The sequence below is a fragment of the Akebia trifoliata genome, chromosome 15 (assembly GCF_017979445.1).
Source record: "Akebia trifoliata isolate Shusen 1 chromosome 15, ASM1797944v1, whole genome shotgun sequence".
Lineage (NCBI taxonomy): Eukaryota > Viridiplantae > Streptophyta > Magnoliopsida > Ranunculales > Lardizabalaceae > Akebia > Akebia trifoliata.
In genome coordinates, this window is record NC_141389.1 from 17,372,091 (window position 1) to 17,400,055 (window position 27,965).

Genomic DNA, 27,965 nt, shown 5'->3' on the forward strand with positions numbered 1-27,965 from the left:
GAACAATTGCAAGTGAATTGAGTTCAAAGAGGTAAAGGGAAGATCAAAGATTGGTGCAAGACGAAGAAGAAGCTCAAAAAGCAATTTCTTTCTTTCAATCACAAGCAAACCATATATAAAGCCTTGCACAATCTTTAACAACATGGGAGTGTGGTTGAATACAGAGGAGAGTTGATTTGAACGAAACTGAAAAACAAATGGTTGCAAGGTATCTTAGTGGCATGAAGCCTTTATTCAAGATATCCTTAGTCTACCAAATTTGTTGACTGTTTCAGAGACCTGTAATCGAGCTTTGTTCATGGAAAAACAACAAAATTGGAGTATACCAAAGTATGGACAACAATCCCAAGGAAACTCTAGGGCCGGACAACCATTTCAAGTTAATACCAAGGTTGGCAACTTGTAGAGTATGAGTAAGGGTTGGATAGCAAGCAAAGTCTATTCCTATTACCCATAATCAGTCTCATACAAATTGATTTGGGGCTAGAAATCAATTCCAAGGTGGCAACTTCAAGTGTTATAAATGTGGAGAACCCAGAAAAAAGTCTTCGACTGTGAGAAGGCAAATGGTCCTTGCAATAAGGCACTTTTATTGGAGGAAATGGCGGACTCGGCACCAAATGAAAAGCTACCCATCTATGATCAACCTCCCAATGACGACATTGGTGAAGAAGAGGAATTAGCACTCATGATGAAGAAGACGTTTCTTACTCCCAAGCACAAAAATGAAAAAGATTGGTTGAGAATCAACATCTTTTCTACTACCTATGATGCATTTGATGAAATTACCAAACCGAATGAAGATGAAGAAAGTGGGGAACATGTGGATTACGACGATGAACCAATTTATGATAAAGAGGCCTATAATGTGTTTGATGAAATTATCAAACCGGATGAAAGAAGTCTTGTCATTGACAAGATTTTGGTCACTCACTATCTATGATGACATTGCACGCATTTCCACCATGTGTGCATCATTTTTGCATGCCTCGACTACAAAGGCTATTGGATTTGATTGCCTCAAGGATGTGTATGAGGACAATGCCCACTTTGGCCCAATTGTGGAGAATTGCAAGATTGGATTGTGTGATGACTATGTATTGAATGATGGATTCTTTTCCAAAGAAGCTCAACTATGTATTTTTGATTGCTCACTTCGGCAAGATTTTATTGTGGAGCCTCATAATGAAGGACTTCGTGGTCACTTTGGGAAAAACAAAACAATGACTTTAGTAGCGAAAAAATACTTTTGGCCAAAATTGTGGTGGGATCTAACACGGTGTGTTGAGAGATGTTAAATTTGTCAGGCTTCAAGAGATCAAGCGCAAAACACGTGACTTTACAAGCCATTACTGATTCCTAAGCCTCTGTGGGCCAATGTTGGCATGGACTTTCCAGAACTCAACGAGATTTGATTCCTTTACCGAACTTGGGTAGAGCAAGCAAAAATGTGGAAGAAATGGTCAAGAATATGCATGAAATCCATGAGCAAGATATGGCAGCATTTATGAAGGATTTTCATACACAAATCAAATTTCAAATTGAGGGTTCAAACAATAAATATAAGGAAGTTTTTTATCTTCACAAGACGAGAGTTGGGTACAATAGGCAACTTGATTTGGGAGATTTTAAGAAAATAGAGGCAATCAGGTGGCTTATACACCAAACATAAAGTGGGACCTTACAAGATATTAGAGTGCATCAATGATGATGCTTATAGGGTGGAGCTTCCTCTACATTTAAACACATCTAATGTGTTTAATGTACAACATTTTCTGCCGTATTATGTCTCCTAACTCATGGTCGAGTTCTTTAAGGATGGGAGAATGATGCAGTCCAATTTAGTTAGTTGTTGGAGTTAATTAGTTAGTTACTTAACTAGTTAATTAATTGTTTGTTATTTCAGTTAGTAACAACCTGAAATAGTTAGTTGTTAGAGGGAGTTAGTTATCTTTTGTTACTTTAAGTGTACATGTAAGAGTAATGTAGTCATTTTACTTGAGCTGTTATGTTTCTGTTTTGCCTATAAATAGGCCATCAAATGTAGTTGTAAATCAGTTTTAATTGAATGAAATAGATTCAAAAGAGAGTTTTCTCTTCCAACTCAACTTCTCTTGAAGTTTCACACAAATTAGTCTAAATTTCCACATCTGATTGCATCACAATGATTTCCTGGGATCTTCTCCTATTTTTTTGAGATTTTCCTGGTATCCTGGGTGAAATTTGCAATTTTTTTTCCTTTGCATGAAGAGTTTTTTATGGAGTTGGGAGTTTAGATTACGTCTACAAAAGAAACATGAACTCTAGAATATTTTATATAAATGCTTCAATTTGAAGAAAAGGGTTATCTTCTCAAAGTGAAAATGAATATGGAACATCAATAATGATATCATTTCCAATTAGTTAATAACTACGTTGCATGATATCAATTAATCCAAGGAACTAAGTTGCATACCTTGATAAATTAGGCCTTTCTCATGAAGCCTAATGAAGGCCTCAACCACAGCTCCTGAAACCATTGACAGACGAATTCATAATAAGACACCATGAACTGAATAATGTAATACAAATATTTCAGCAAAGGTGGTTCTAGTACTTTTAGAAAACAAACTCAGCAATCACATTCAAGGTTCGAAAAATCTCCTCTCATTTCATTTTTTCAATTGCCGGACACACCGAAACCTTTCGAACATTCTAACTTTTGGGAAAAATAAATTCATGCATAAAGTTAGAAAAATGTTTAAAATAGATCTGTGTGAGAATATGAATGTGAAATGGCTTGGGCATGGCCAGCACATGGCCTAGGCATAGTTTGGGCTGGCATGGGCATGACCTAGTCACGGCCTGGGTTGCCCCAGCACAATGTGGGTATTACCTAATTGGCTATGATAAAAACATTGCGAAACAAATATGCACACTAAAACAAAACCTGATTTTTTTTAGTGTCTCAAATACTGATACATTTCGGCCAAAACATTCCAAACTGAAATGGATCTTTGAATTGCAGTCACATTTCTGGCTCATTGTCATCATCAATATCAAAGTATTATTAGACACACACGAAAGAGATAATAAAGACACTTTCAGAAACAAGATCCAGCTCAACAATTTTTTTAGATGAAAAATAAGACAAGAAATTTGATAAAATATCCTAGAATCCATACTCAATGATATCTATTACAAAACTTCCCATAACGTTTCTTGGATAATTTGTGAAGTTTATATGCACTATCTATAAGTTATATTATTATAGGGCACAACTAAAAGACCTTTTTATGGAAATAGTTAAAGAATATTGATTGGATTGAAAACCATCTTACGACTTAGCTGCTCATCCAGAGTGAAATGTTCTCTAGTCCAATCGCAAGATGCACCTAGTCTCTTAATTTGATTTGTAATTTCTCCGCCATACCTGAAAATTGAAGAAGCTAAAACAGCAGCAAGGCAACTAAAATGCAATAAGATTCTAATTATACTACATTAGCAAACTAGGTTAAATACCGCTAGTTCCACACAATAGTCAATAAGATGAACAAGTTTTAGACCCTTGATCCACTAGTATATCTGAGAAAAATCAAATTAACCAATAAAGGTATTTGAGATAAATTCACAATTCAAGATCTGTAGATTTCAAAAATATGTCTTTCATTTTTTTGTTGTGCCCATATTGACACAATACGACATCAATACTAGTGATGGATACTTGGATACTAGTAAAATATAGTAGACTTGTTTTCTATTACATTGATATCAGAAATAACCTTAAAATAATTGAAGAGCAAATATATATTTACAACTCGGTGGGCCAGCTTTGATTTACGTGCTTGCAGTTGGGTTTGGTATTATAATAGCACCAACATCTTTTGTTTCTTAAGGTTAATGGGTTTTTCTCGGGGTTATAGATAATAGACATGGTCCATAGAAGGGATCTTTTTCTCTTTTGTAGAGTGTGTGAGAAAACATTTGATCTCTACATATGTTCTTCTTCTCCTGTAAAACCTAGAAGCTCAAAGTTGTGGAGTGTAGTCATCACATTGCTGTTATGGATTTGTGACAACAGGAATGGGATTGGGATTGTTTGTTTTGGTCCTAACTAGAATTGGGTGTAGAGAGCTTGGTGAATTCCTACTTGTCTACTTGCCCATGGATGGAGCCCCATTGTGGGTAAACCAAATATATCTTGTGTTACGGTTGAATGTTTCTCTACTTTCTTTATTGCTTGTTGCATTTGCTTTGCAGCATATTCTTGGGGTTTGGTTGTTGGAATTAACTTATTTGTTTCTTGAAGAGATTGATTTTGATGACCGGTTTTTTGTATGTGACTTGGGTCTAGTCAGAACAAGTGGTATTAGAGTATCCGGGTTGTGTATGTAAGGTGTTTGATAAATGTAAGCTCCATGGTTTAAAATTGGTGTGTGGCCGATTTTCTATCAAGGTGGAGATTGTTGGCTTTGGAGGATATAAATCACCAACATCTTCTGTTTCTTTAGGTTAACGGGTTTTCCCAAAGGGAGAGAAAAACTCTTGGAACTTCGAGCCAAGGGAAATATTAATGATTGAGATGAGGAGGAAGCGAGCCTTTTACAAAGGTTTAAGGTGAAGTCAATGAGGAGGGAGGGGATGAGAGACATCAAACCTTGAGAAGCTAGTGGTATTATACCTGCTTTCGAAGGTCTCAGAAAAGACCTCGAAACCCAAATCCATTGTTTTCAAGGTCAAAAATCCCTCAAAAGGTTTCTACCATAGAGTACACGACAAATTAAAATGTGTAGGGCTCGTACTTTAAACTGCGATGTGTTGCATTTCCGAACCTGGAATCCGAAAATTCCTTTAGCCTAGACCGCCTTATTTTCTAAGATCTTCAAAGTCATAAAGTAATCCAAACCCACTCATCGTAGTACTCTTATAAAAAGACATTCTAGAGTTGCTGTTTATAACATTTAGTATCAATGTCATGGTAAGGGGGTACCAATTAAACCATTGATAAAATTATGATGTCCTTATTTTATATGTATGTACTCATCGCGAATGGTTGAATGTCATGATTGAAATTATATTATGTACATGAGATACAATGATGTTGTACAAGACTGACTCCTTTGTGGGGTAAGAAGAATGTTAATGAGACAAGGCAGGTACCCATATTGGGTAGAATCACGAATATTGAATTAACGTATAAAAAGAAAACATGAATGTTCGACTAGCATCTTTAGAAACCCATGCAAAGAGGATAGGTAGGTTTCAAGATAGATGGGTCAATACTCTAGCCCAAATACCTTGAGAGGAATACCTCATGAGAGGTTGAGCTCAGACGAATAGTTAATTTGGCTAAAATACCTTGAGAGGACAACCTCAACATACATTGAGCCCAGACAGATCGGTAATTTTGTCAAAATACCTTGAGAGGACAACCTCAACATACGTTGAGCCCAGACAGATGGTAATTTTGTCAAAATACCTTGATAGACTACCTCAACATAGGTTGACCCCATGTTATGACATATCTTGCATCTAAGGACAAGGATTCTCGGGATAAAAGTAATGATAAAGATAAGTAAAAGACATTAACCTAGAATGATAGTCAATAAGAAGCCTTTACGCCAATGAAACTGAGAAATATACTTCATTATTGTTTATTTATAGAATGCTTTTGTTTTTTGAAGAATTTTGCTTGTTCTAGTTGATTAATTTGGAATGTAGTCTGTTTCAACTTTTGTTGAGTTTCATAGCTCACTGACATTTTATGTCAACAGAAGATCAAGATTAAGAGAGGATTGAGCAAGAAGGACTAGAAAGAAGTCTTTTCTACTTAAATATTGTAAATCAATGTTATGACAATGATGATGGGTTATTGTAATTGGCAGGATTGTACATATATTTTATGTTAAAAGAAAAGAACATTTGTCAGTTCCGTTATGAAAGTTATTCACAACTTGACTTTGTGTCTTGAGTTCAACTACAACCCTAAGAAGAAAGTCGAGCCGCAACATATGATATATTCTTAATAACCAAATATATATATATATATATATTTAAAAGTAAAGAGTTCATATTGGATAGAATACTCATCTGTTTCAGTATATTTGATTTCAGCATATGATGAATTGCCATTTACACTTCTAGTCAAAATAATTTCCAATTCCTCTTCTCAATTTACCAACAATTAATCATTTCACATACCACATCCTAGCCTCAAGAAGTTCATGATTGTAAATAATATAAAGTTAGTATATGATTAAAAAATAATTCTGGACCAAGCAGTAGGTGAAAGTGATCTCAAACTTTGCTTGAGGAGCTAATTACCAGATCATGACTAAGGAAGAGCTACTAGATAAAAAGCAAACGAGAAAAATGTGTGGTACTTGTCTAAAAAATATGAGACATCTAAATAAATAACTCCAAGATGGCTAATGCGGAATGCAGTCGATAATGAGAATTACTACAATTTTATTTCGCAAGTGGCGAAATCTTCCCAATTGAGGAAAATTGATGGTGACATCAAATCTGGAAGAATAGATTTTAGTTTTATTTAGATTTCTATTTTAGGGCTTTAATTTTATATTTTTGGGATTTTTTTTCATGTTTTATTGGCCCATGGTCTTAGTATAATATTTGTGGGCAATTTAATAACAATACTTTATCTTTTATTTAAGTTTATTAGGGTTTTAAAGTAGGAGAGAGAAAGTTACGAAAATTAGATTTATTTATTTGGTGTTTTAGTTTGACTAGGATTCTTAAATTTATTTTCTTTATATAGGTTGTATTAGGGTTTTTTTTAATAATGAATGAACAATGATGAGCAAAAAGAAAGTTTGAGCTTGATTTTCCCAACAATGAGTGTGGTGTAAGGCCATTTTGGAGTGAGTCCAATATCTCTTTCTTTTTCTAATCATTATTTTTCTTTTTTTATTCTTTTAATTTTCTTAATTCTTGATTCTTGAAATCCCTTTCTTGATTCTTGATTCTTGACTATTGATTCTTGAAACCTACAAACCCCATTTTGTTTTACCCATTAATCCTTCCCCACTTTATTTAATCCTAACTTCATTAATCTCCTAAACCAAATCTACCCTATTATACCCAAATACCCTAAATCCCCACTTTTCTTACCAAAATCAAATTCCATTTTCTTACATAAATCATACTTGCCCAAAATCCAAAAATCAAATTCACCCAAATACCCTACTCCAAATACCCTCAACCGAAAATGTTTTGCATTGTCGCCCAAATCCTTAACCCAATCCCCAACCAGATTTCCCTAAATCTCCTCCTATTTTACCTAAATCAAATTCTATTTTTTCTATCTCCCCTCATCATCCTGCATCAAGAGCATTAATATATCAGACTAATACATGTGTGAACAATGGAAGAGAAACAAAGAGCATTAACCACGTAGGAAATTAAGAAAGCAATGTGAAATGGGTAACATGCAACCAACAAGTTCTAAGCCATAGACAAATGCTAGTTCCTCGAAAAAATAAAAAAACCAAGTAGAAGGAAGTTGAATGGGTAACATACTTCTCTTTCCACTCCCAAACTCGGCTTGCAAACTCTTCTCTACTTAGTTCAACCCTTTTTATTCCTTCAGATGCAAGCAGCCTTTCCACAACCAGCTGAAATGATAGAATGTTAGCACTCATAAAGACATTGAGGTATAACCAGACATAACCCATGAAACAGCTCTGAAAATACCAAAGTCGCACTTTTACACAAGGAGCTTAGCTTAAGCAAATTACTAAAAAGATTGACACATAATAAATAAGTAAATAAGAGATAAGAGATCCGTCCACCACCTACATATTTGATCCCTTATCTTACAAAAAAACTTGTAACACGAACACTATTTATAATTCCATCAATTATCAGTGTGTGTGCAAAAGCGACTCAAAACTGAATGATATTGGGGTATATGGGTGTCGTGGGTTTAATTTAGTTGTGTATGGTAAAAGGAAAGTAAAAGGTATTTATGTAATTTATTCTTTATCTTAATATAAAGGCTACTAGGGTCTTCTTTTCTCTCCCTAACTAAGCCATTTCACAGAACTCAATTGGGTATCAGAAACTCTGTTCCTCCTCATTCCTCTTGTTGACGCCAACCCTAGTTTATTCCAAAACTCTTTAAAGCTTCACTTTTTTAGAGAATTTGGTGTTCCGAGTCTCGTGGACTGCGCAGAAATGTGTCTTGGTGTTCTTTGATGACTTTGATCAGTGTTATTGAGTTAAAGGTTAAAAGGCATTCGGAAGAGTTTCCTAAAACTCTATAATCTGTCGAACTGTGACAATCTAGATTTTTTATCGTAAAACCCCAAAATGGGTGTGTCGTTTTTGTCTCTAGAGGCTATCTATGACTTTTGATCATTGATCCATTGGTCCTTTGTGTTATTTGTAATATCTCATTTATGTTTATGTGAGGTTTTCTACTTTGTTTCTAGTGTTTTGCTCTTCTTCAGTGTTGTTAGGTCATGTTGTCTTTTCTGTGATTCATTTTAGTCATTTCCATCTTGAATTAGCCGATTAGGGTTGATTTGTGTGTGTTTAGGGGTTCGGTTCACTGTTGGAAGATTGGGTTTTAGTCTCGTCAATTTACAGCCCATTTTTCATAGTGCATTTCATATTCTCTTTGATTTGCAACAGAACCAAAGCTTAATGTACCTATGGGTTCATTCGCAAATCATACTCACTGTATCACTAGTATGAAACACAACGGCAACCATTTTTTTGTTGTAGGCTCATTGGATTAGATTGTATTTCGACAGTATCATCTTCTCTTAATGATAAACATTCCCCCCACTCATTGATCCAACTTATACTCAATCAGACATTGATAAGTGTACAGTGTTGGGGTGGCTCTTCAACTCCATGGAGTAGCACATATACAACATTTCTATGTTTCATCACACTGTTGTGTAAATTTGGTATGCACTCCTGCAAATGTATGCTCATGCCAAAAATGACTCTCACATCTATCAGCTTTATTGTGAGATTTCTTGGGCCAAGCAAGGTGCTTGGTCTGTTTTTGAATGTTTTGGCTACCTATAATGTAGATGGGAGGAACAGAGCTACTATGAGCCTCTTTTTGAGTACCCTGTTGAGGATGCAAGCCGAAGATTGTCATACACCGATTAGAGCGTCAACAGATCTATGCTTTTTTTATGGGCCCTCGTCTTGAGTATGAGCAGTTCCGTGCCTAGATGCCTTTACCACCCCCCAGTTCAGTGTATGCCACTGTTGATGGGTGTGTGTTTAGTTTCATTGGTGTGTATGTGTAGACACCCCATTTTTGCATTTGCCTGATTAATCAACTTGTCAACCCGATTGCAACGGTTCCCAATGATGGATGATTATTCCAATGCTATATTTTGTTACTAGATATGTTTCAGAAATCCGGATGAGGTATCTCAAACCAACAAAACCTTAGTAACCACGCTACGCTATCAAAATATAACCCAGAAAACATAGAGATCATCATTTTTCAGACAAAAAGAAGCTTCACGATAAAAATCACTAAAAATGACCAAATTACCAAAATACCCCTAATCTCAAAACATCCCTAGAGCCTACATTACGCTTAGGAAAACCCTTTCAAAAACATAAAACAACAAATCGAAACCAAATAAACCATTTCGCCAATTTTCACAAAATTCGACAAAATTACGAAAATACCCCTCATAAAGTTCAAGATCATTTAGTATAAAAAATTTCATAAATGACACAAACCAATATTCCCATTGAATTCCTTACGAAAAATCGATTCCAAAACATCCTGAAACAGTGAAAAATGACTTTAAACGCAAAAAATCCTCTCCGAGGGCAAAGCGGTAATTTTACAATTTTAATAATTAAAAATTCCGAAATTAATAATTAAAATATTAATTAATGTAAAGTGAAATCCTAATTAAAATTAAATTTTGTTTAAGTCAAGTCAATCAAGTGAAACTTAAGTCAAAACCCTAAATTCTAGTCAATCAAATAAAACCAAAGTCAAAATCCTAATCAATCAAATAAGACCAAAGTCAAACTATCTAATAGAAATCTAATTAAACTCTAAAACTATTTAAAAGAATTCTAATTAAACTCTAAAATTATTTAAAAGAAACATAATCTAACTCTAACTCTATCTAAAAAGCTCTTAAAAAAATCTATAAATAGGGGTCTCTACAACCTATTTTCGTATCCAAGAGAAAACCCTAGTAAAAGTAGGTCAAGGAGGCTCCCCAACCTTCCCAAAACCCTAATTTTGAAGCCCTGACCCCTTACCTATCATCCAACCCCCAACTCTTGCTCAAAAAACACCCAAAAATCCTTCAAAAACACCCAGAAACCCATCAAAAATTAGGAAGCATTTAGATCTAAGGAGAAGATACTTCATCTTGGAGATCAGAAGCAAATCCAGTAACGGAAACGAAGTAAAGAATCACAAGCAAGGAATCTCTCTGCCAACTCTGAGGGAATTATCGTTGTGATCATATAGGTATTTTTCATTCTTTTTTTTTTTTTTTAGGTCTTTTAGCAATGTAGTTTTATTTAGGAATAGTAGAAACCGGCGTTTGCCGGGCAGGGTTGGTACCTAACACCTTCCAAGCACGTAACGTGATCCCCAGACCCGTATTTTCTTTCGTAGATTAATATTATTTGCCTTTTAGAGTCAGTGTTCGGTTCCTAGACCGTAATAACTAGGTGGTGACTCCCAAACCTCAAAGTCAAAAGCGGATCTGCACATCCCACGGATCGAGGGCGCTTTCAGTATGGTGTAAAAATGTAAAGGGTATTTATGTAATTTCTTCCTTATCTTAATACAAAGGCTAGTGGGATCTTCTCACTCCCTAACTAAGCCAATTCACAGAACTCAAATAACGATATGGTAAAAAATGGCATTCGTCAAGGTTGGAAAAAGCGATAAACTGATGTTTTAGGGACTTATATTTGGTGGGAGAAGTCCTTCACAACCTTTTCAGCCTTTGTGCACCACCATTCCCAGTGCTAAAAGCTTTCTGGTTAGGTAATGTATAGAAATTGATGGGGGAAAATGCATAGTGGAATGTGGATGACTCATTATCAACTACCTTAGTAAGGAGGTCATTTAGTCATTGGGCCCAAATAGAAGAATTTTTTTTTCAGATTCCAAAGGTATCTTGCTTCTCTACTTGTCTTATTATCAATTCCCTTGCAGATTTCTTATTTCCTACCCATGTCATATGGAAAACACCTATTCCCTCTAAGGTTGCTTTCCAATGTGGACACCTATGCCTAATGAAGTCTTGCATATTGTTCATCTAATTGGTGTGAGGATAGATATATCCTACTTATGAAGCAAGTGCGAGTAATATTCAAAGTTTGTCAATCACCTATTATTACATTGCAAGCATGTTAGGGAGGGGTAGGGTTTCTTCCTTCAGCTCCCCGGTTTATGGTGATTGTGCCAACGGTGGCACTTCTATCCCTCCACTATTGCATTTAAACAATTCAACATGCTTTGAGAAAACTAAATCTACTAACCTTCTATAATTAATTTTCAAAAAGTTATCCTTGACACAAATCAAAAAACCATTAATTAAATATAGCTACTTATGATTGATCAACGCATTAAGGAAACTAATAACAAGGATAATATAAGCCACTTATCAACCCAAAGTTGTCTCTTTTTAACCTATGTTAGTTGTAGAGGTTTCTTATACCTTCCACTCCTCAAATCTAGATTAAGATTTTTTGTATGTATTTCTCTAATCCAGCTTCAAGAGAGCCACAATAGCTTTAAAGCTTCTTGACGGAGGCAAAAAAGAAAGTCTGAGAGAAGGCAAGAAGGTGAGATGCCAGCGCGGTGCCTGCCAAAGGTACCCCGACGGCCAACTCAGTAATAATAGATGTAAAAGAAGGTGAAGTAGAGGATTTGATGAATAGTGAATCTCAGGAGGAGTTAAAGAGTTGAGGGTGCCAACCCCTCTTCCATTACTGAGATGTATTTACAGAAAGATTTTTCCTGGGACAAATGTTACTACATGATTGATCCAAGTGTACTATGATCTGGATGCTGAGTTGGGAAGTGGTAACTGAAACTCCTTGAGCTTGGGACACGTGTACATGACTTCATCACATGTTATGGTCTCAAATCATTTAATGTGGGGTTGGTGGGATATTTACTTTGGGGGCTTCTTAGATAGGGAACATGCCATTTTCTGCCCCTCTAATCACTGTTGGATGATATCTCATTTAATGCTAAGATTTAGGAAGGCGATCTAATCTCTTTTATACCGAGCTTAATTCCTACAACCAACGCCAACACAGATATTCTGATTCTTCACAGAACATAGCCATTCTTGAACTTATCTAAGTAATGACTATCAAAGTTGAATCGGAAATATAAGCTAGATTACCTTAATCAGAAGAGAGTTTTCAGAATAATTAACATGTAAGCAAAGTAAGAAATTAAAACTATATTAGAAGGATGAATCTGCTCTGGCATTCTTGACCTCTCTAAAGAGAGTCTAGCCACTCATTGCAGGGTTCATAGTTGCAAAAATAAGAAAATACAGAAAATAACAAATGAAGAAGATGATGTAAAATAAAGATGCAACTTGATTCCTTCTTGAATAGTTCTCCAAAAGAGTTACAATAAGAACTAAAGGATGAAATCACTCTTGTTGTTCTCACTACAATCAAAAGCTCTATCAAAGAAGAAAACTACAGAGAATTACAGAGAGAAAATGAAAAATTAAAGAAAAAGAAAAGGATCCATTCTCTGAAATCAACCCTCCAATTTATAGCATTCGTAATAAGGTCATTGGGTTGATTTTTCGGATGATTTGCTTCGAAAGAACCATTCTGCTACAACCACAGAAATGTCTAGAACATCTTGTGCAAATCTCGAGGAAAAATTCCTCGAGATCACCGCAGAGCACCAATGCCTAGCCGTAGTGTGGTGACGTGGCACCCTTTTCAGCTCAACTTTGGTTGGTTGCTTCCTTTTTACTCGCACGTTGTAACAATAGTTGTTACATATTTTGTTGGTTTCCGAATGTACCCTTTTCACTTGAAATTAGTAACAAATTTTCATTAACTACAATAATTTGGGATTTTAATATAATTCATTATTATTTAAAGGAACTAGCATTTAAACGATGATAATCTTAGTGTAATTACGGTCCCAAAATCGAATAATTGGGACCTTATCACACCCCCAAACCTCAATTTTACTAGTCCCGAGCAAAACTTAAATCTAAACAACTCCTCTTTCGTGAGGTTCCCGACTGCATTTAGCTTATGCAGTAAGCCCTTGAACCCCTATGTTACCCCTAGTGAACGAGTTTGACTCGTGAGGTTTGCAGTGAAAGAATATACCCACAAAATTCTAACATTTTAAAAGATATCAACTTCAAAATTATTACATATAATGGCATCACACCAATTTTCAAAAATCCAGTCAAAGGTCTATTTTGAGCAGAAATTCTTTTTATTCCTCATTTTTAGAAATATCTTGAGTGTGTGCACAAATTTTTCTGATTGTAAAATAGATTTTTTGGAACAAGATTCCCCTTCTTAACTGTTAAGATGGTTGGGTCTACCTAAATTCTAACTCGGAACTGAACCTCCTGTTTGGGATTGTGAAAAGTATGGATGTTCACTTTAATACCTCTAAGGGACTTTATCTGTGATATTCCAGTGTATTCACGCTTTTACCATTGACGGCTTTCACCCTGCTGAACTATTTGGTCCAATTGGACTCTTTACACTTTTGTACTTTTTCAGCTCTAACCTTCTTGTTTTGATGTGATCTTATTCACATCTATTTGCTTTTCTTTTCAACTTTTTCATGCTTCATCGTTTTTCATATATTCTTTTTCAAAAAGCAGGTAGCCCTTTTCAAGGTACCCAGTCTAATCTTATGGTTGCTATCTCAAAGATATCAACTACAGTTCTGTTTTTTTTTTTTATTCAGCCAACCAAAGGACAAGGAGGTCAAAGTTCAGTATTTTCAAGCTTTCCCTCTCATTCTAGACAGCGAAGAAGACAACTCTTGTTCAAAAAATAAATCTTCACTACAATCAGAGGTGACGTGAATTTTATTTTTCAAAATATCTTGTTTTTGAGGAATAAGAATTTATAAACAAATTGGACATAAGCCTAGTTTTAAAAATTCGTACGATGACAGTACATATAAAATTTTTTACAAAGGTATTTTTTAAAAATGTACCGAAAAATGTACAAAAATTGAAATGTGCTAGCCCACACTCCCAAACCTAAATTTAGCATTGTGCTCAACGATTGAAGAGTATGAGTTTAGAATACACCTAAAAACGAATTTCAATACGTCGCAAAAGTTGTGGATACGACCAAAATAAGTATTCCGCACAGGATGTAAAAGCTAAAAGCACACCACATAGAGTTTAAGTACAGTAAACCAAACATACTGAAATAAACAAAACACACCATCACACATAATCCTACTTAACACACACCAGCACACACAGCCTACAACCAAACAGTCTACTCGGAATCAGAACTAGGTGCAACCCTAGCACGAGCACGTGCACGCTTCTCCTTGTTATATGCCAATAACTGACGTTGCTTTTCAATGATGATATGCTAATCATCCTTAATTGCTTTCTGGCCTTCTTGAATTTCCTTGTAACGTGAGTTGACCTTTTTCAAGCCTTTGAAAATTTTAGAGAAAGCCGTACGGTGGCCTTTTTGAGGCATTTGTGCGAGCCAAACGTCATCATCAAAATCTGGACTCGGAGTACTAGTCTCCTCCTCTGTATGCTCATCAAATTCTTCTACTCTTCCATACCCATGCGGACTATCATGGTCTTCCTCCTGCAGAAATTCTGGCTTCCACAAACCTTGTACACAAGTTTTGAAGGCGTGGCCTCCCAAAAATTATTTGATACGGATGATAAAACCCTTGTGGTGCTAATCAGCAAGAGAAACACCTAGACAGTATTGGAGGTGGCAAACTAGGTGAGGAAGGATTAAGGATCGGTGTTTGTTGGACAAGGCATCGATGAGAGATTCCAAAATAAGACGGTTCATGCAAAACGTGGGATCTCTTGTTTGGATGGCCTGAAGGAAGTCCACGTGTTTGTTGTACAACAAAGTAGAGTTCTGAGTGCCAAGGATATTATTGGCGAGGCAATGCCAACACAGATATTGGTCTTCGAAAAGACTACTCGACTTAAGTGCATCATCTTCGATACGAATACTAGTGGTTGGAAGGCCTAAACGTGTAAAATATTAATCGAAAGTGTAAAATAGCATGCACATACCCGACTCAACTAGAGGAATTCCAAAAATTGCTTCAATGTCGGATCCGTTAATGGTAAATTCTATACCATTAAATTTGACTTTGATGGACGGAATTGAAGGAAAATTTATTTTCCTAGAAAATTTTGGACACTCTTTAAACCCAACAACACTTTTCTTTCTCCATCTCTTTCTCTTCTTCTCCATCACTCTAGCCTCCATTTCTTCTTTCTTCCATTTTTCTTCTTTACTCCACCACCAAGTCCAAACAAAAATTTCAAAAAACTACCAAAACGATCACCTACATCAAGTGACCACGCCGCCGAAATCTGACCGCGCTCCGCTACCACGTCACTGTACCGCGGCTAAGCATGACCGCACCGCGGTCATCTTGAGGCCGATCACGCTCAAAAATTTTGAGCATCTTCGCCTTGTCTCCTTTATTGTTTTGATGGCTCGGAGAACCCACTCAATCTTTCCCGAAACGGCTATAGTCCATGCTTACGAAGGTGTTCCCGGAACTTGGCTTGGTAATGAAATTGTTCGGCGTGGATGGGGCCCTCTCCTTTATAATGGCCATGAACAATTTAACGAGGAGCCCATTCGTACATTTTACCGTTCCTTCATCTCCGCCTCTCCTTCAATTCCGTCCATCAAAGTCAAATTTAATGGTATAGAATTTACCATTGACGGATCCGACATTGAAGCAGTTCTTGGAATTCCTCTAGTTGAGTCGGGTATGTGCATGCCACTTTACACTTTCAATTAATATTTTACACGTTTAGGCCTTCCAACCGCTAGTATTCGTATCAAAGATGATGCACTTAAATCGAGTAGTCTTTTCAAAGACCAATATCTGTGTTGGCATAGACTTGCCAATAATATCCTTGGCACTCAGAACTCTACTTTGTTGTACAACAAACATGTGTACTTCCTTCATGCCATCCAAACAAGAGATTCCACGTTTTGCATAAACCGTCTTCTTTTAGAATCTCTCATCGATACCTTGTCCAACAAACACCGATCCTTAATCCTTTCTCACCTAGGTTGCCGCCTCCTCCAACACCGTCTAGGTGTTTCTCTTGCTGATTAGCACCACAAGGGTTTTATCATCCGTATCAAATAATTTTTGGGAGGCCACGCCTTCAAAACTTGTGTACAAGGTTTGTGGAAGCCAGAATTTCTGCAGGAGGAAGACCATGACAGTCCGCATGGGTATGGAAGAGCAGGAGAAGAATTTGATGAGCATACAGAGAAGGAGACTAGTACTCCAAGTCCAGATTTTGATGATGACGCTTGGCTCGCACAAATGCCTCAAAAAAGCCACCATACGGCTTTCTTTAAAATTTTCAAAGGCTTGAAAAAGGTCAACTCACGTTACAAGAAAATTCAAGAAGGCCAAAAAGCAATTAAGGATGATCAGCAGATCATCATTGAAAAGCAACGTCAGTTATTAGCATATAACGAGGAGAAGCGTGCACTTGCTCGTGCTCGTGCTCGGGCTGCAACTAGTTCTGATTCCGAGTAGACTGTTTGGTTGTAGGCTATGTGCTGGTGTGTGTTAAGTAGGATTATGTGTGATGGTGTGTTTTGTTTATTTCAATATGTTTGGTTTTCTGTACTTAAACTCTATGTGGTGTGTTTTTAGCTTTCACATCCTGTGCAGAATACTTATTTTGGTTGATCCACAACATTTGCGACGTATTGAAATCCATTTTCAGGTGTATTCTAAATTCATACTCTTTAATCATTGAGGACAATGCTAAATTAAGGTTTAGGAGTGGGTTAGCACATTTCAATTTTTGTACATTTTTCGGTATATTTTTAAAAATACCTTCATCAAAAATTTTATATGTACTGTCATCATACGAATTTTTAAAACGAGCTCATGTCCAATTTTTAAAACCAACTCATGTTCAGGAGGGTGAAAGCCGTCAATGGTAAAAGCGTGAGTACACTAGAATATCACAGATAAAGCCCCTTAGAGGTATTAAAGTAAACATCCATACTTCTCACAATCCCAAATAGGAGGTTCAGTTTCGAGTGAGAATTTAGGCAGACCCAACCATCTTAGCAATTAAGAAGGGAAAGCTTGTTCCGAAAAATCTATTTTACAATCAGAAAAATTTGTTCACACACTCAAGATATTTCTAAAAATGAGAAATAAAAAGAATTTCTGCTCAAAATAGACCTTTGACTAGATTTTTGAAAATTAGTGTGATGTCATTATATGCAATAATTTTGAAGTTGATATCTTTTAAAATGTTATAATTTTGTGGGTATATTCTTTCACTGCAAACCCTCGCAAGTCAAACTTGTCAACTAGGAGTAACCTAGGGGTTCAAGGGCTTACTGCATAAGCTAAATGCAGTCGGGAACATCACGAAAGAGGAGTTGTTTAGATTTAAGTTTTGCTCGGGACTAGTAAAATTGAGGTTTGGGGGTGTGATAAGATCCCAATTATTCGATTTTGGGACCGTAATTACACTAAGATTATCATCGTTTAAATGCTAGTTCCTTTAAATAATAATGAATTATATTAAAATCCCAAATTAATGTAGTTAATGAAAATTTGTTACTAATTTCAAGTGAAAATGGTACATTCGGAAACCAACAAAATATGTAACAACTATTGTTACAACGTGCGAGCAAAAAAGAAGGAACCTGCCAAAGCTAAGCTGAAAAAGGGTGCCACGTCACCACGCCGCCGCCGCTAGGCATTGGTGCTCCGCGGTGATCTCGAGGAATTTTTCCTCGAGATTTGCACAAGATGTTCTAGACACTTCGATGGTTGTAACAGAATGGTTCTTTCGAAGCAAATCATCCGAAAAATCAACCCAATGACCCGATTACGAATGCTATAAATTGGAGGGTTGATTTCAGAGAATGGGTCCTTCTCTTCTTCTTTAATTTTTCATTCTCTCTGTAATTCTCTGTAGTTTTCTTCTTTGAAAGAGCTTTTGATTGTAGTGAGAACAACAAGAGTGATTTCATCATTTAGTTCTTATTGTAACTCTTTTGGAGAACCATTCAAGAAGGAATCAAGTTGCATCTTTATTTTACATCATCTTCTTCATCTGTTATTTTCTGTATTTTCTTATTTTTGCGACTATAAACCCTGCAATGAGTGGCCAGACTCTTTTTAGAGAGGTCAAGAATGCCAGAGCAGATTCATCCCTCTAATACAGTTTTAATTTCTTACTTTGCTTACATGTTAATTATTCTGAAAACTCTCCTCTGATTAAGGTAATCTAGCTTTTATTTCTGATTCAACTTTGATAACCATTACTTAGATAAGTTCAAGAACGGCTATGCTCTGTGAAGAATCAGAATATAAGTTAGACAATTTCAATCAGATTAGGATTTTCATGAATAACTTTTAGTTACTTTCGTTGATTTAATTGCTCCACCTTCCGATCCATGAGCAATGACTTGCTCCATGGATTGAGTTATTCTTAGAACTAATCTACATTATGGATGATTTGCAAGGGTTTGATTGACTTCTCTAAGCCTTCTCTCTCAGATTTTTAATCTATATTTTTTGTTTTAATTTCAATTTCAAGTTGATTTCCATTTTAGTTTCTGTTACAACTCTGTTTTGTTTTTAAAACTAATCTGTTTTGGTTTTAATCCGAATAACCTTTGAATCCCAACTGTCCCTGTAGAACGAATTCGACTTACCAAAAGTCTATATCTCTATCTTTTAATCTCTATTTTACACAGCAAGTTTTACAAAATTGATCTCTCATCACATGATTTATTAATAATGGAATCCTCGGCTTTAATCAAATATTTGACATTGTGTAAGACTATCTGATCCGAAAACTGTTAGGGGTGCCCCACTTGGATTGGATCTGCTTGATTGTTTTTAGGTGTGATTCTTTTGGTAGGCGGCACCTCCTCGACTTTACGAAAGGACCTAGCCTGGGGGTGCTTGATTGTCTTTTGTCACTAAACACGTCGACCCTGACCATCTTTCATGTCCTCAACGAGTTAGAACATAACATCTTTGTGTCCAAGACCTCCTTCTGACTAAGTTTATCTCTCATGGTCTCTCTATAGTTCCTATTCTTGATTCTTATTTCATGTTATCCCCAAGGGTAAGAGGACATATACTTCTCACATTATCTCTCATTTTGTATCCAATCAGGTTGTTTCTCCTTATTAGGCATATTTGAGTGCTCTATCTAATGTTCCCATTACTCGCTTCACTTTTGAGGCATTACAACAATCTGAATGGAAAGCAATTATTTGTTAGGAATCAACCTTCGAGAAACATGGCACATGAAACCTTGCCTCGTTACATAATGGGAAGAAACTTGTTGGTTACAAATGGGTTTAGATTGTTAAATATCATGGAGATCCATAAGGCATGCCTAGTTGCAAAAGGCTTCACAGACTTACGGGGTTGATCATACAGCCACATTTGCTCTAGTTGTCAAACTTAACTCAGTAGGGTTTTCCACTCTATTATGGCCAATCAAGGATAGCCTCTTCTCAACTTGATGGGAAGAACGTTTTTCTTCATGATGACCTTGCAGAAGAGGTTTAAACGGATCTTCCTCCAGTGTTCAGCTTAAGGGGGGAGCAAGGTAAAGTGGGTAAGCTGAAGAAGACTATATAATGGCCTTATACAATAACCTTGCGCTTGGTTTGAGCAATTTAGCAGTACGATACTCCATATTGGTATCAAACATTACCATGTTGATCACACTGTGTTTGTTCATTCGCGATAGGAGGGTCGTACTATCCTACTTGTGTATGCAGATGATATCATCATTACAGTAGATGATGCCTCCTTCATCAATCATGTGAAAGAGGTCATAGCCAAGCCCTTTAGATCAAGGATCTTGGACCACTTAGTTATTTCTTAGGGATTGAAGCTGCTTGATCCTCTAAAGGCATCTTCATATCCAAAAGAAGATATGTTGTTGATCTCCTCAATGAAAGGGGGAAGTTGGGAGCTCACATTGCCTCTTCTCCTATGGAACTAAATCATCTTCTTCATGCTTCACCGAACCATGGATGTATCAATGACTTCTTGGTAAGTTGATTTATACTACCATCATATATCCTGACATCAATCATGTTGTCAATGTTGTGAGTCAGTTCATGCACTCGCCACATAAACATCATTTTGAGTTTGTTCATCATATCCTGCGGTATCTTGAGTCTCCATTTTGGGCTCCTTTATGCTAGACATGGTCACCTAGACGTAGTGGGATACCCGGATGCTAATTGGGCTACCAATGCTGCTGATAAATGATCTACATCGGGTTTTTTTTTTTTTTTTTGTGCCAAACTAGTCATTTGGAAGAGTAACAAAGTAACCAGTTGTCTCACGATCGAGTGTTGAAATCAAATATCGAACTATTGCTCAGGGATGTTGTGAGCTAGTAGGATTGAGGATTATTAGCTAAGGTAGGAAATTTCCCGTAACAACGCCTATGACATTGTATTGTGATAACCAAGCAGCAATTAATATTGCATCCAACATAATCCTGTATGAGAAGATCAAGCATATCAAAGTTGACACTCACTTTTTTCCCATATATACACCCCTCTATACAGTTGGCATCTTTACTAAGACCCTTGGGCCCTTTCGCCTTCAAGAGTTCTTTGGCAAGATGGGCATGGTAAACCTATAAGTTCAAGCTCTCAATGGCATTGCTGTAATTATAGTCTAATGTAATAGCATATTTGTAATTAATTATTCTTGTAAGTAATAAATCAATGAAAGGCGAGAAATAATTAATTTTTCCCTCTTCACAAATCTCTCTCCAACTCTCAAACCCTAAGGATTTTCACTAGTTTTCTCAACTTGCCGAATTTGGGCCTCTTCCTCCCTCCCTCCTCTTCCTTTTACCTATAGGTTTTAATCTTTCTGGTTTTGGCTGGTAACTTTTAGCGAATTTTTGCAAGTTGTATGAATTATTGATTGAGTCTTGGTGACTCAACATCATTCATAGTGTTTCAAAGTTTAGTAGATTGCTTTGAACCTAATCGGCTCTTTAGATGATTCCCTGATTTTGGTGATTAAGACCAATTCACCCCGCTCTTGGTCACAACAACCCTTCCCTCATGATTACCATTTTCAAGAAAACACTTATGGTGAAGATGTTGAAAATATCCACTAACAAGGATCAACATCTATCATAAGTCAAACATACTTGAAAAAAAAAATTATACAATCAACAATCTATCATAATATAATCGCTTCTATTTTTTATTTTTAAGTGTTTTACTCTTCCTAGTGTTTCTTTTATGTGACCAAAAAGCATAAGGAATATAGACAAAGTCATTAACATACTAAGAAGAAACAAAAACTGAAGCAATTGGAGAACTATATCAAATAGAAATACAGTGAAGTATTGGACTTTCCTGGCTAACTACATTATTCAATAATATTTTGAAGACTAAAGACGCCAAATAAATGAAGAAAAAATACCGTAGCGCCTACACATACAACAAAGAAGACAAAAAAATTTCACTACAGTGCATTAAGCTTATGAAATTATGGGAAAAAGATCATAGAATCAGTTTGGTTTTATGATAGGGAGATCAAACACCAAGGCAAACTTTCCACTCAGAAAAACGGAGAAGATCAAAGAAAAGATGAATCTCCAAATGTTTTTGTTGACTAAGAAAGTCAATTTAGTGGTATTGGGGAGAAAAGAGTCTCAAGTGGATATATTGAATAATTAAGGCAATCTATGATAAAATTGTGACTAGTGGGAGAACAAATGGGGAGGATACAAAAGTTTTGTATCTCGAACATTAAACCTTTAGGGTTTGTTTTTCCACGAAAAAATTTGTCTTACATATCCTAAATTGGATTTTCTTTATCCTGTGATAGTAAATCCTAAGCCAGACTAATTTGCATACTGTTTGTTTGACAGATATGAATTTAGTCTACATATTGTTTATCTGAAATTGATGCAAGTCTACTTTGCTGTAGTAAATATTTAAAATTCAAATTTGATATTAAATTTTAGTTCCAAAATAAAATCTTAATTAAAATTTATATTCTAATAAACATAATAAATATTTCATCATCATGCTTTGGAAAATCACTCAATTTATTGGCCAACAAAAAATTCTTTGCAACAATAAAGATAATTCAAACCCATTAAAATTTTGAATTTATAAATGAAATTAATCATACTGAATTTTGAATTAATCAAAGCTTGTAATTAATTTGGGCTTAATTAAATAATCAAGTATAAAATTACATATATTAGCACTATATACATGTTTGCATGCAAATAACATAATCATATGAACATGAATCAAGCCATGTTGAGAGAGAGAGAGATGGACTGAGTGAATAATGAAGAAGATAAGATAGAGGGAGAAAGAAAAAGAGCCCAACTAGCCATACTAAGGGTCCTTGGGCTCACCTTGTAACATTAAAAAAAAATGATATGATGCTTTCAGAGTTGTAGAGGATAAAATTCTATGAACCTTGAAAACAAAAATATAAAAAAAAAGTTATTTTTCACCGTTGAATTTCAATTTTAAATTTTGGAGTAAGTTGGAAGTTCAGTAGCCGTCCATTTTCAAAACTTGGGTCAAGCCAAAAAGAAACTATTTTTTAAAAATTTTCTTTTTTGAATCTAAGTTTTTCAATGAAATTTAAAGGGCTATGGTGTTAGATTGCTAATATGGTAATCCATTTGAGCAAAATGACCCTTAGTAGGGCTTAAAATCTTATTAAGCTAGTAAGGAAAGTGTTTCTCAAAGAAAAAAAGGGAGTTAGAGAAAAAGAGGGATGAAGAGACGTGGCTTGAGAATAGAAATGAGAGTTTGACTATGTGAGGCTTTCTCTAGCCTTTGCAATGAATTAGGAAAAAATAAATAAAACCTCTTTTTTTTGAAGAAAAATCAGAGTTCACTAAAGTGGGAAACAGGAATCTCGGTGTTTTGGTGGGATTTCTCTTTCCCAGTTTTTGGTCCCGCTAAAGACCTCTTGATTTACGTCAAACCCTTTCTTTATGCGTTGAACATACACAAATTTAAGGGATAAGTATCTTATACCACGTGTTGGATTAGATTTCTTGACGGACAAACAAAGAGGCTAAAAAAACTACATGTATTACTAACAAACTAAATCATATTAGATTAGATATATTTTTTTTGATAGATTACTAGATTAGATATATGGTTCAAAGAAGATTCAAAAGGGATGTTAATAGAATTACAACAATTAAAACCAAGACATACAGCATTACCAAAAGAAAGTTGCAAAACCAACATAGCTGCATATAATACAAAGTTCAGGAAAAAGAAAAACCTGAGTAGCAATGCCAGCATGGTCCGTTCCAGGAACCCAAAGTGTACGTCTTCCCTTCATACGATGGTATCTAACCATAATATCCTAATAAAAATAACCATACTACAATAAGGGGTCAACTTTATCATAGAAAATGAAAGCAAGGCAATAAATGTTTTTACAAGATTAACAAACATTACTACCAACTAAAAGAAAATAGGGAGAATGACTCTGAAGGACTCTTTATTGAGAATATGTACCAAACAATCCCCTAGTAAAGAATTCGGACCATTTAAGCCCCTCTTAATAAAATATTAGTCTATTAAGGATCTTTTGAAGATTTTTTTTAAGAAAAATACCTGAAATACCCTTTTAACAACTTTACAAACTGTTTGATCTAAAAATATAGGGAGTCAAATAAAAAACTTGACCAATTTATTTAGTTATTAATATTTCTATGAAAAATACAAATAAATATTCTATTTATTAAAAACTAAATTCAATATAATTTTATTTGACTCATTTGTGTTGACTTGCTAATTTTTTAGTTGAATCAATTCGATGAACATTCAAGTCGAGTTTTAAAATTATATTTTAATTATTTAAAATTATTAATATATTTTAATAAATCTAATATGCATAGACCAAATCAGTTTAATGAATGATCATACCCATCTCCATCATCATCATTGGTGAAGTCATCATCATCTATTTGATTTAAAGATTACTAGTTTTGGCAAGTGAAACAAGTTTATCTTTTTAAATTGAACTATAAGAGATGATCAAAGTTAAGGGGCATGTCATTAATTATAAAACACAGGAGTAGCTCAAATATTCTCAAATAAACATGTTTCTTTAAACTTCAAAAATCATTGAAAGGGTAATTATGGTATTTTCGCTTCAAAAATCCTTTTTAGACTAAATTTGATAATTTGGGTACTAAAGAGTATATTTTTTTAGAAGGGACTTTTTAGTACATATTTTCAAAAAAAAAGGTCTTTGCAATTCATGTCCCAAGAAAATATGCACCAAAAAGTGTTCCCATAAATTATAGTTATAAGCATTTGTAATGAACTTCATCACGATGGTCCTTTAAGAAGAATAATGGAATAGAAATCATCAAATCTCAAAGAACTTGGCAGGAATTTATAATAATCAAAGAGTCAAAAAGACTAAAAAGTCCTTACAATAAGAAACACGAAAATAAATCTAATATCTAATCAACTAGGACTAAAATAACTATATTTTTTCCAATACTCCCCCTCAAACTGGGGTAAATATATCAACTAAACCCAGCTTGACAAGGTCAACATTCATGATGAAGGACCGACAAACTTCGTAAGCATATCAACAAGTTGATTTGAAGAAGAGATGAAGACTATCTGAAGATCACCAGATCGAACTTTCTCCCTAAGAAAGTGAAAATCAACCGCAATATGCTTAGTTCGTTCATGAAGGACTGAATTAGAATCAAGCATGATAGCAGACCTATTGTCACAAAACAAAGTAGAAGAACTGGAAATAGGAAATCCCAACTTCGTTAGCAAAGATCGAAGCCAAATTAACTCACACATGTCAAGGGCCATAACACGATATTCAGCTTCAGTAGAAGAATAAGAAACCACATGCTGTTTCTTACTTTTCCACGAGATAAGATTATTACCATAAAAAATACAAAAACCAGAGGTAGATCTCCTATCTATAAGAGAACCAGCATAATTAGCATCTGCAAAACAAGACAAATGCATCTAAGCAGTGGATGAGTAGAAAAGACCAAGACGCGACTTCAAGTAGTTAAGAATACAATAAACGACATCAAGATGAGAAGTATGCAGACTCTGCATGAACTGAGTGACCACACTAACCGCAAAGGACAAGTCTAGTCTAGTGTTAGTCAAATAAATCAGATGACCTACAAGTCTCCAATAAGAAGAAGATCCGATAAAAGATCACTAGAGTCAGCCTGAAGACAGTGATTCTGATCCATAGGAGATGAAGCAGGACAACAACCAAGCATCCCAGTGTCCTGAAGAAGATCCAATGTGTATTTACGCTAAGATAGTGAAATACTACGGTAAGAGCGAACCACTTCTATCGTCAAGAAGTACTTGAGTGGACCCAAGTCCTTAACCTCAAAAGTACGATCCAATAACATCTTAACTCTGTCAATCCATTGTGCATCATTACCAGTCACAATAATATCATCCACATAAACCAAGATAATGATACAACAATCATCCACTCCTCGACAAATAAAGTAAGTATGATCTAAGTGGCATCTGGAAAACTCTATAGAGAAAATAACCTCAGAAAAACGCTGAAACCAAGCTTGCAGGGACTATTTCAGGTCATACAGAGATTAAGAAGACGGCATTCCTTCCCAGAATACTCCCCTTGAAGATGAAACGCAGAAGGGGGTCTATATAAATAATCTCAATCAAATCACTATTCAAAAATGTGTTCTTCACATCGAGTTGGTGAAGTGGTCATGAGTGACATGCAGCTAAAGAAATAAGAAGTCGAAGTTTGGAAAGTTCGACAACCAGAGCAAAAACATGGCGCCAAAAAAATTTTCAAAAGCTTATGTAAACCCTTTAGCAATAAAGCATGCCTTATACCAATCAACAGTCCCATTGGAGAGATATTTGATAGTGAAAACCTATTTGCAACCAACAGTCCTTTCCTCAAATGAAAGGGTAACAAGCTCCCAGGTATTATTTTTTTACAAAGCATCCATCTCAGTAGTCATAGCTCTAGTCCACTACGGGTCTCGCAAAACCTCTATTATACACTGAAGAACGCGAATAGAATCAGTAGCTGCAAAGTAAGCCTGATAAGAAGAAGAAAAACCCTGATAGAAACAAACTGGGTAATATGATGATCAATCACACACTCCCGCTTATCTTTGCAAATGGCAATATGCAAGTGAGAGTCAGAAATAGAAAGAATAAGGATTGGTATATGTGTAGAGGTAGGAGAAGATATACCTGGATCCAATGAGGAGGTCGGCAAAAATGGAAGAGGGTGAGGCCGACGAGTGTAAACCTTAAGCATTGGCGAAGATGAAGAAAAAACTAGAGAAGGCAACACTATAGGAGATGGGTCCACTAAAGTAGATGTAGCACTAAAGTATGGAACATTTTCAAAGAAAATAACATCAAGAAGTGCACCCAAATACTTGAGGTGTAATAGAGAAAAGTATGTTATTAGGCTGAAGGACATGAAGAGATACTTGTCCCTCCAAGTGTGTTTGAGTGTTGGTCTCAGTGGGGAGTGGGTTTTTAAGCGTTTTTAAGAGAAAGTTCTAGGCAATTCTTCCCTTTGCAATTTGTTGGGGTTTGTGGCGTGAAAGAAATGGTAGGACGTTTGAGAATAAGGAACATGATATCCACGAGGTGATCATTGAGCTTGGTGTTCATGATATCCATGAGGTGATCGTTGGAGCTCAGTGTTCATTGAAACGAGAGGGATTTATTTTGAAAACCTCTTGGGTAGGTGGGATTGGGTTTGCAATCTTACGGGTAGTTCGTAACTGTGCTTGTTTTTTGTTTGTTTTTATTTTGCTTCCTTTGTACTTTCTTTGGGTTTTAGATCATCTCGACCACCCCCGTTAATAAATTTTTCTTTTTAATGATCAAAAAAAAATGTTATCAAGTAACCATTCTGAGATTTACTTCATCTCCCTCCCATCCAAACTTCCATTCCACCCAAACATCATTTCCTCCCTTCCTACTGCAATAATATTTGAAAACCCCAATAATGTGATACTCCTGTGATTTCAAGGTCCAAGCACTGGGGTTTCAAAAGAACAGTACCAACGTCCCCTTGTTGAAATGCAACACATCCTGAATGGCAAGAAATTTTCTTAAATGGAAATGCGATGGTCATTCCCTAGGTTGCCTTCGTTCATATTCAAGAAAATGCATAACTTATACCTTTTGCAAGAGAATGCAATGACCTTAAGGGGTATAAAGATCCAAGTATAACAATTTTCATAGAAATCATGATCATTAACCAAGATTTCAAGATAATAGATAATTTTATTGTCATAGCATACCTGAAAAGCTGAAACTAGAGTCTAAGAAAGAAATCAAATGAAATTCTTGAAATCCTGCATCAACAGATCTCGGGAATAGCACTAGTTGATTCCAACGGAATCCAGTTCTTAGGTGTGTCTCAGTAGTTTACATGGCTGGCTTTCATTAATAAAATAACAACACATAAATTTGGATATTACAATTATCGAATCCATCGTCTTTCATGATAAAATTAATATGCAACACTTCATCTAGTTTTGACTCAAATATATATATTCTGGTTCATAACAAAAAAAAAGTTATATTTTCAAGTCAAATTTAGTCTATATTTTTCAAGTCTAGGTGTAGGCATTTTTCAGAGGCTCAGAGTGGTCATTTTGGTGATACCGTTCGAATACTATTTTGACAGATAAAATTAG

The 27,965-nt window shown here is 35.5% G+C and overlaps 1 protein-coding gene across 2 annotated transcripts in view; it reads right to left on the reverse strand.

Moving 5' to 3' along the window:
• The window catches only part of EMB2247 (protein EMBRYO DEFECTIVE 2247), a 100,451-nt gene that overhangs the window by 64,034 nt on the left and 8,452 nt on the right, over positions 1-27,965 (reverse strand). For both annotated transcript variants that reach the window (XM_086425754.1, XM_086425753.1), the window contains exons 4-7: positions 23,531-23,614; positions 7,519-7,613; positions 3,321-3,412; positions 2,456-2,509 (exon numbers count right to left, since the gene is read on the reverse strand). In XM_086425754.1, coding sequence (XP_086281880.1) covers positions 2,456-2,509; positions 3,321-3,412; positions 7,519-7,613; positions 23,531-23,614 — 325 coding nt within the window. The remainder of the gene's footprint in view (positions 1-2,455; positions 2,510-3,320; positions 3,413-7,518; positions 7,614-23,530; positions 23,615-27,965) is intronic.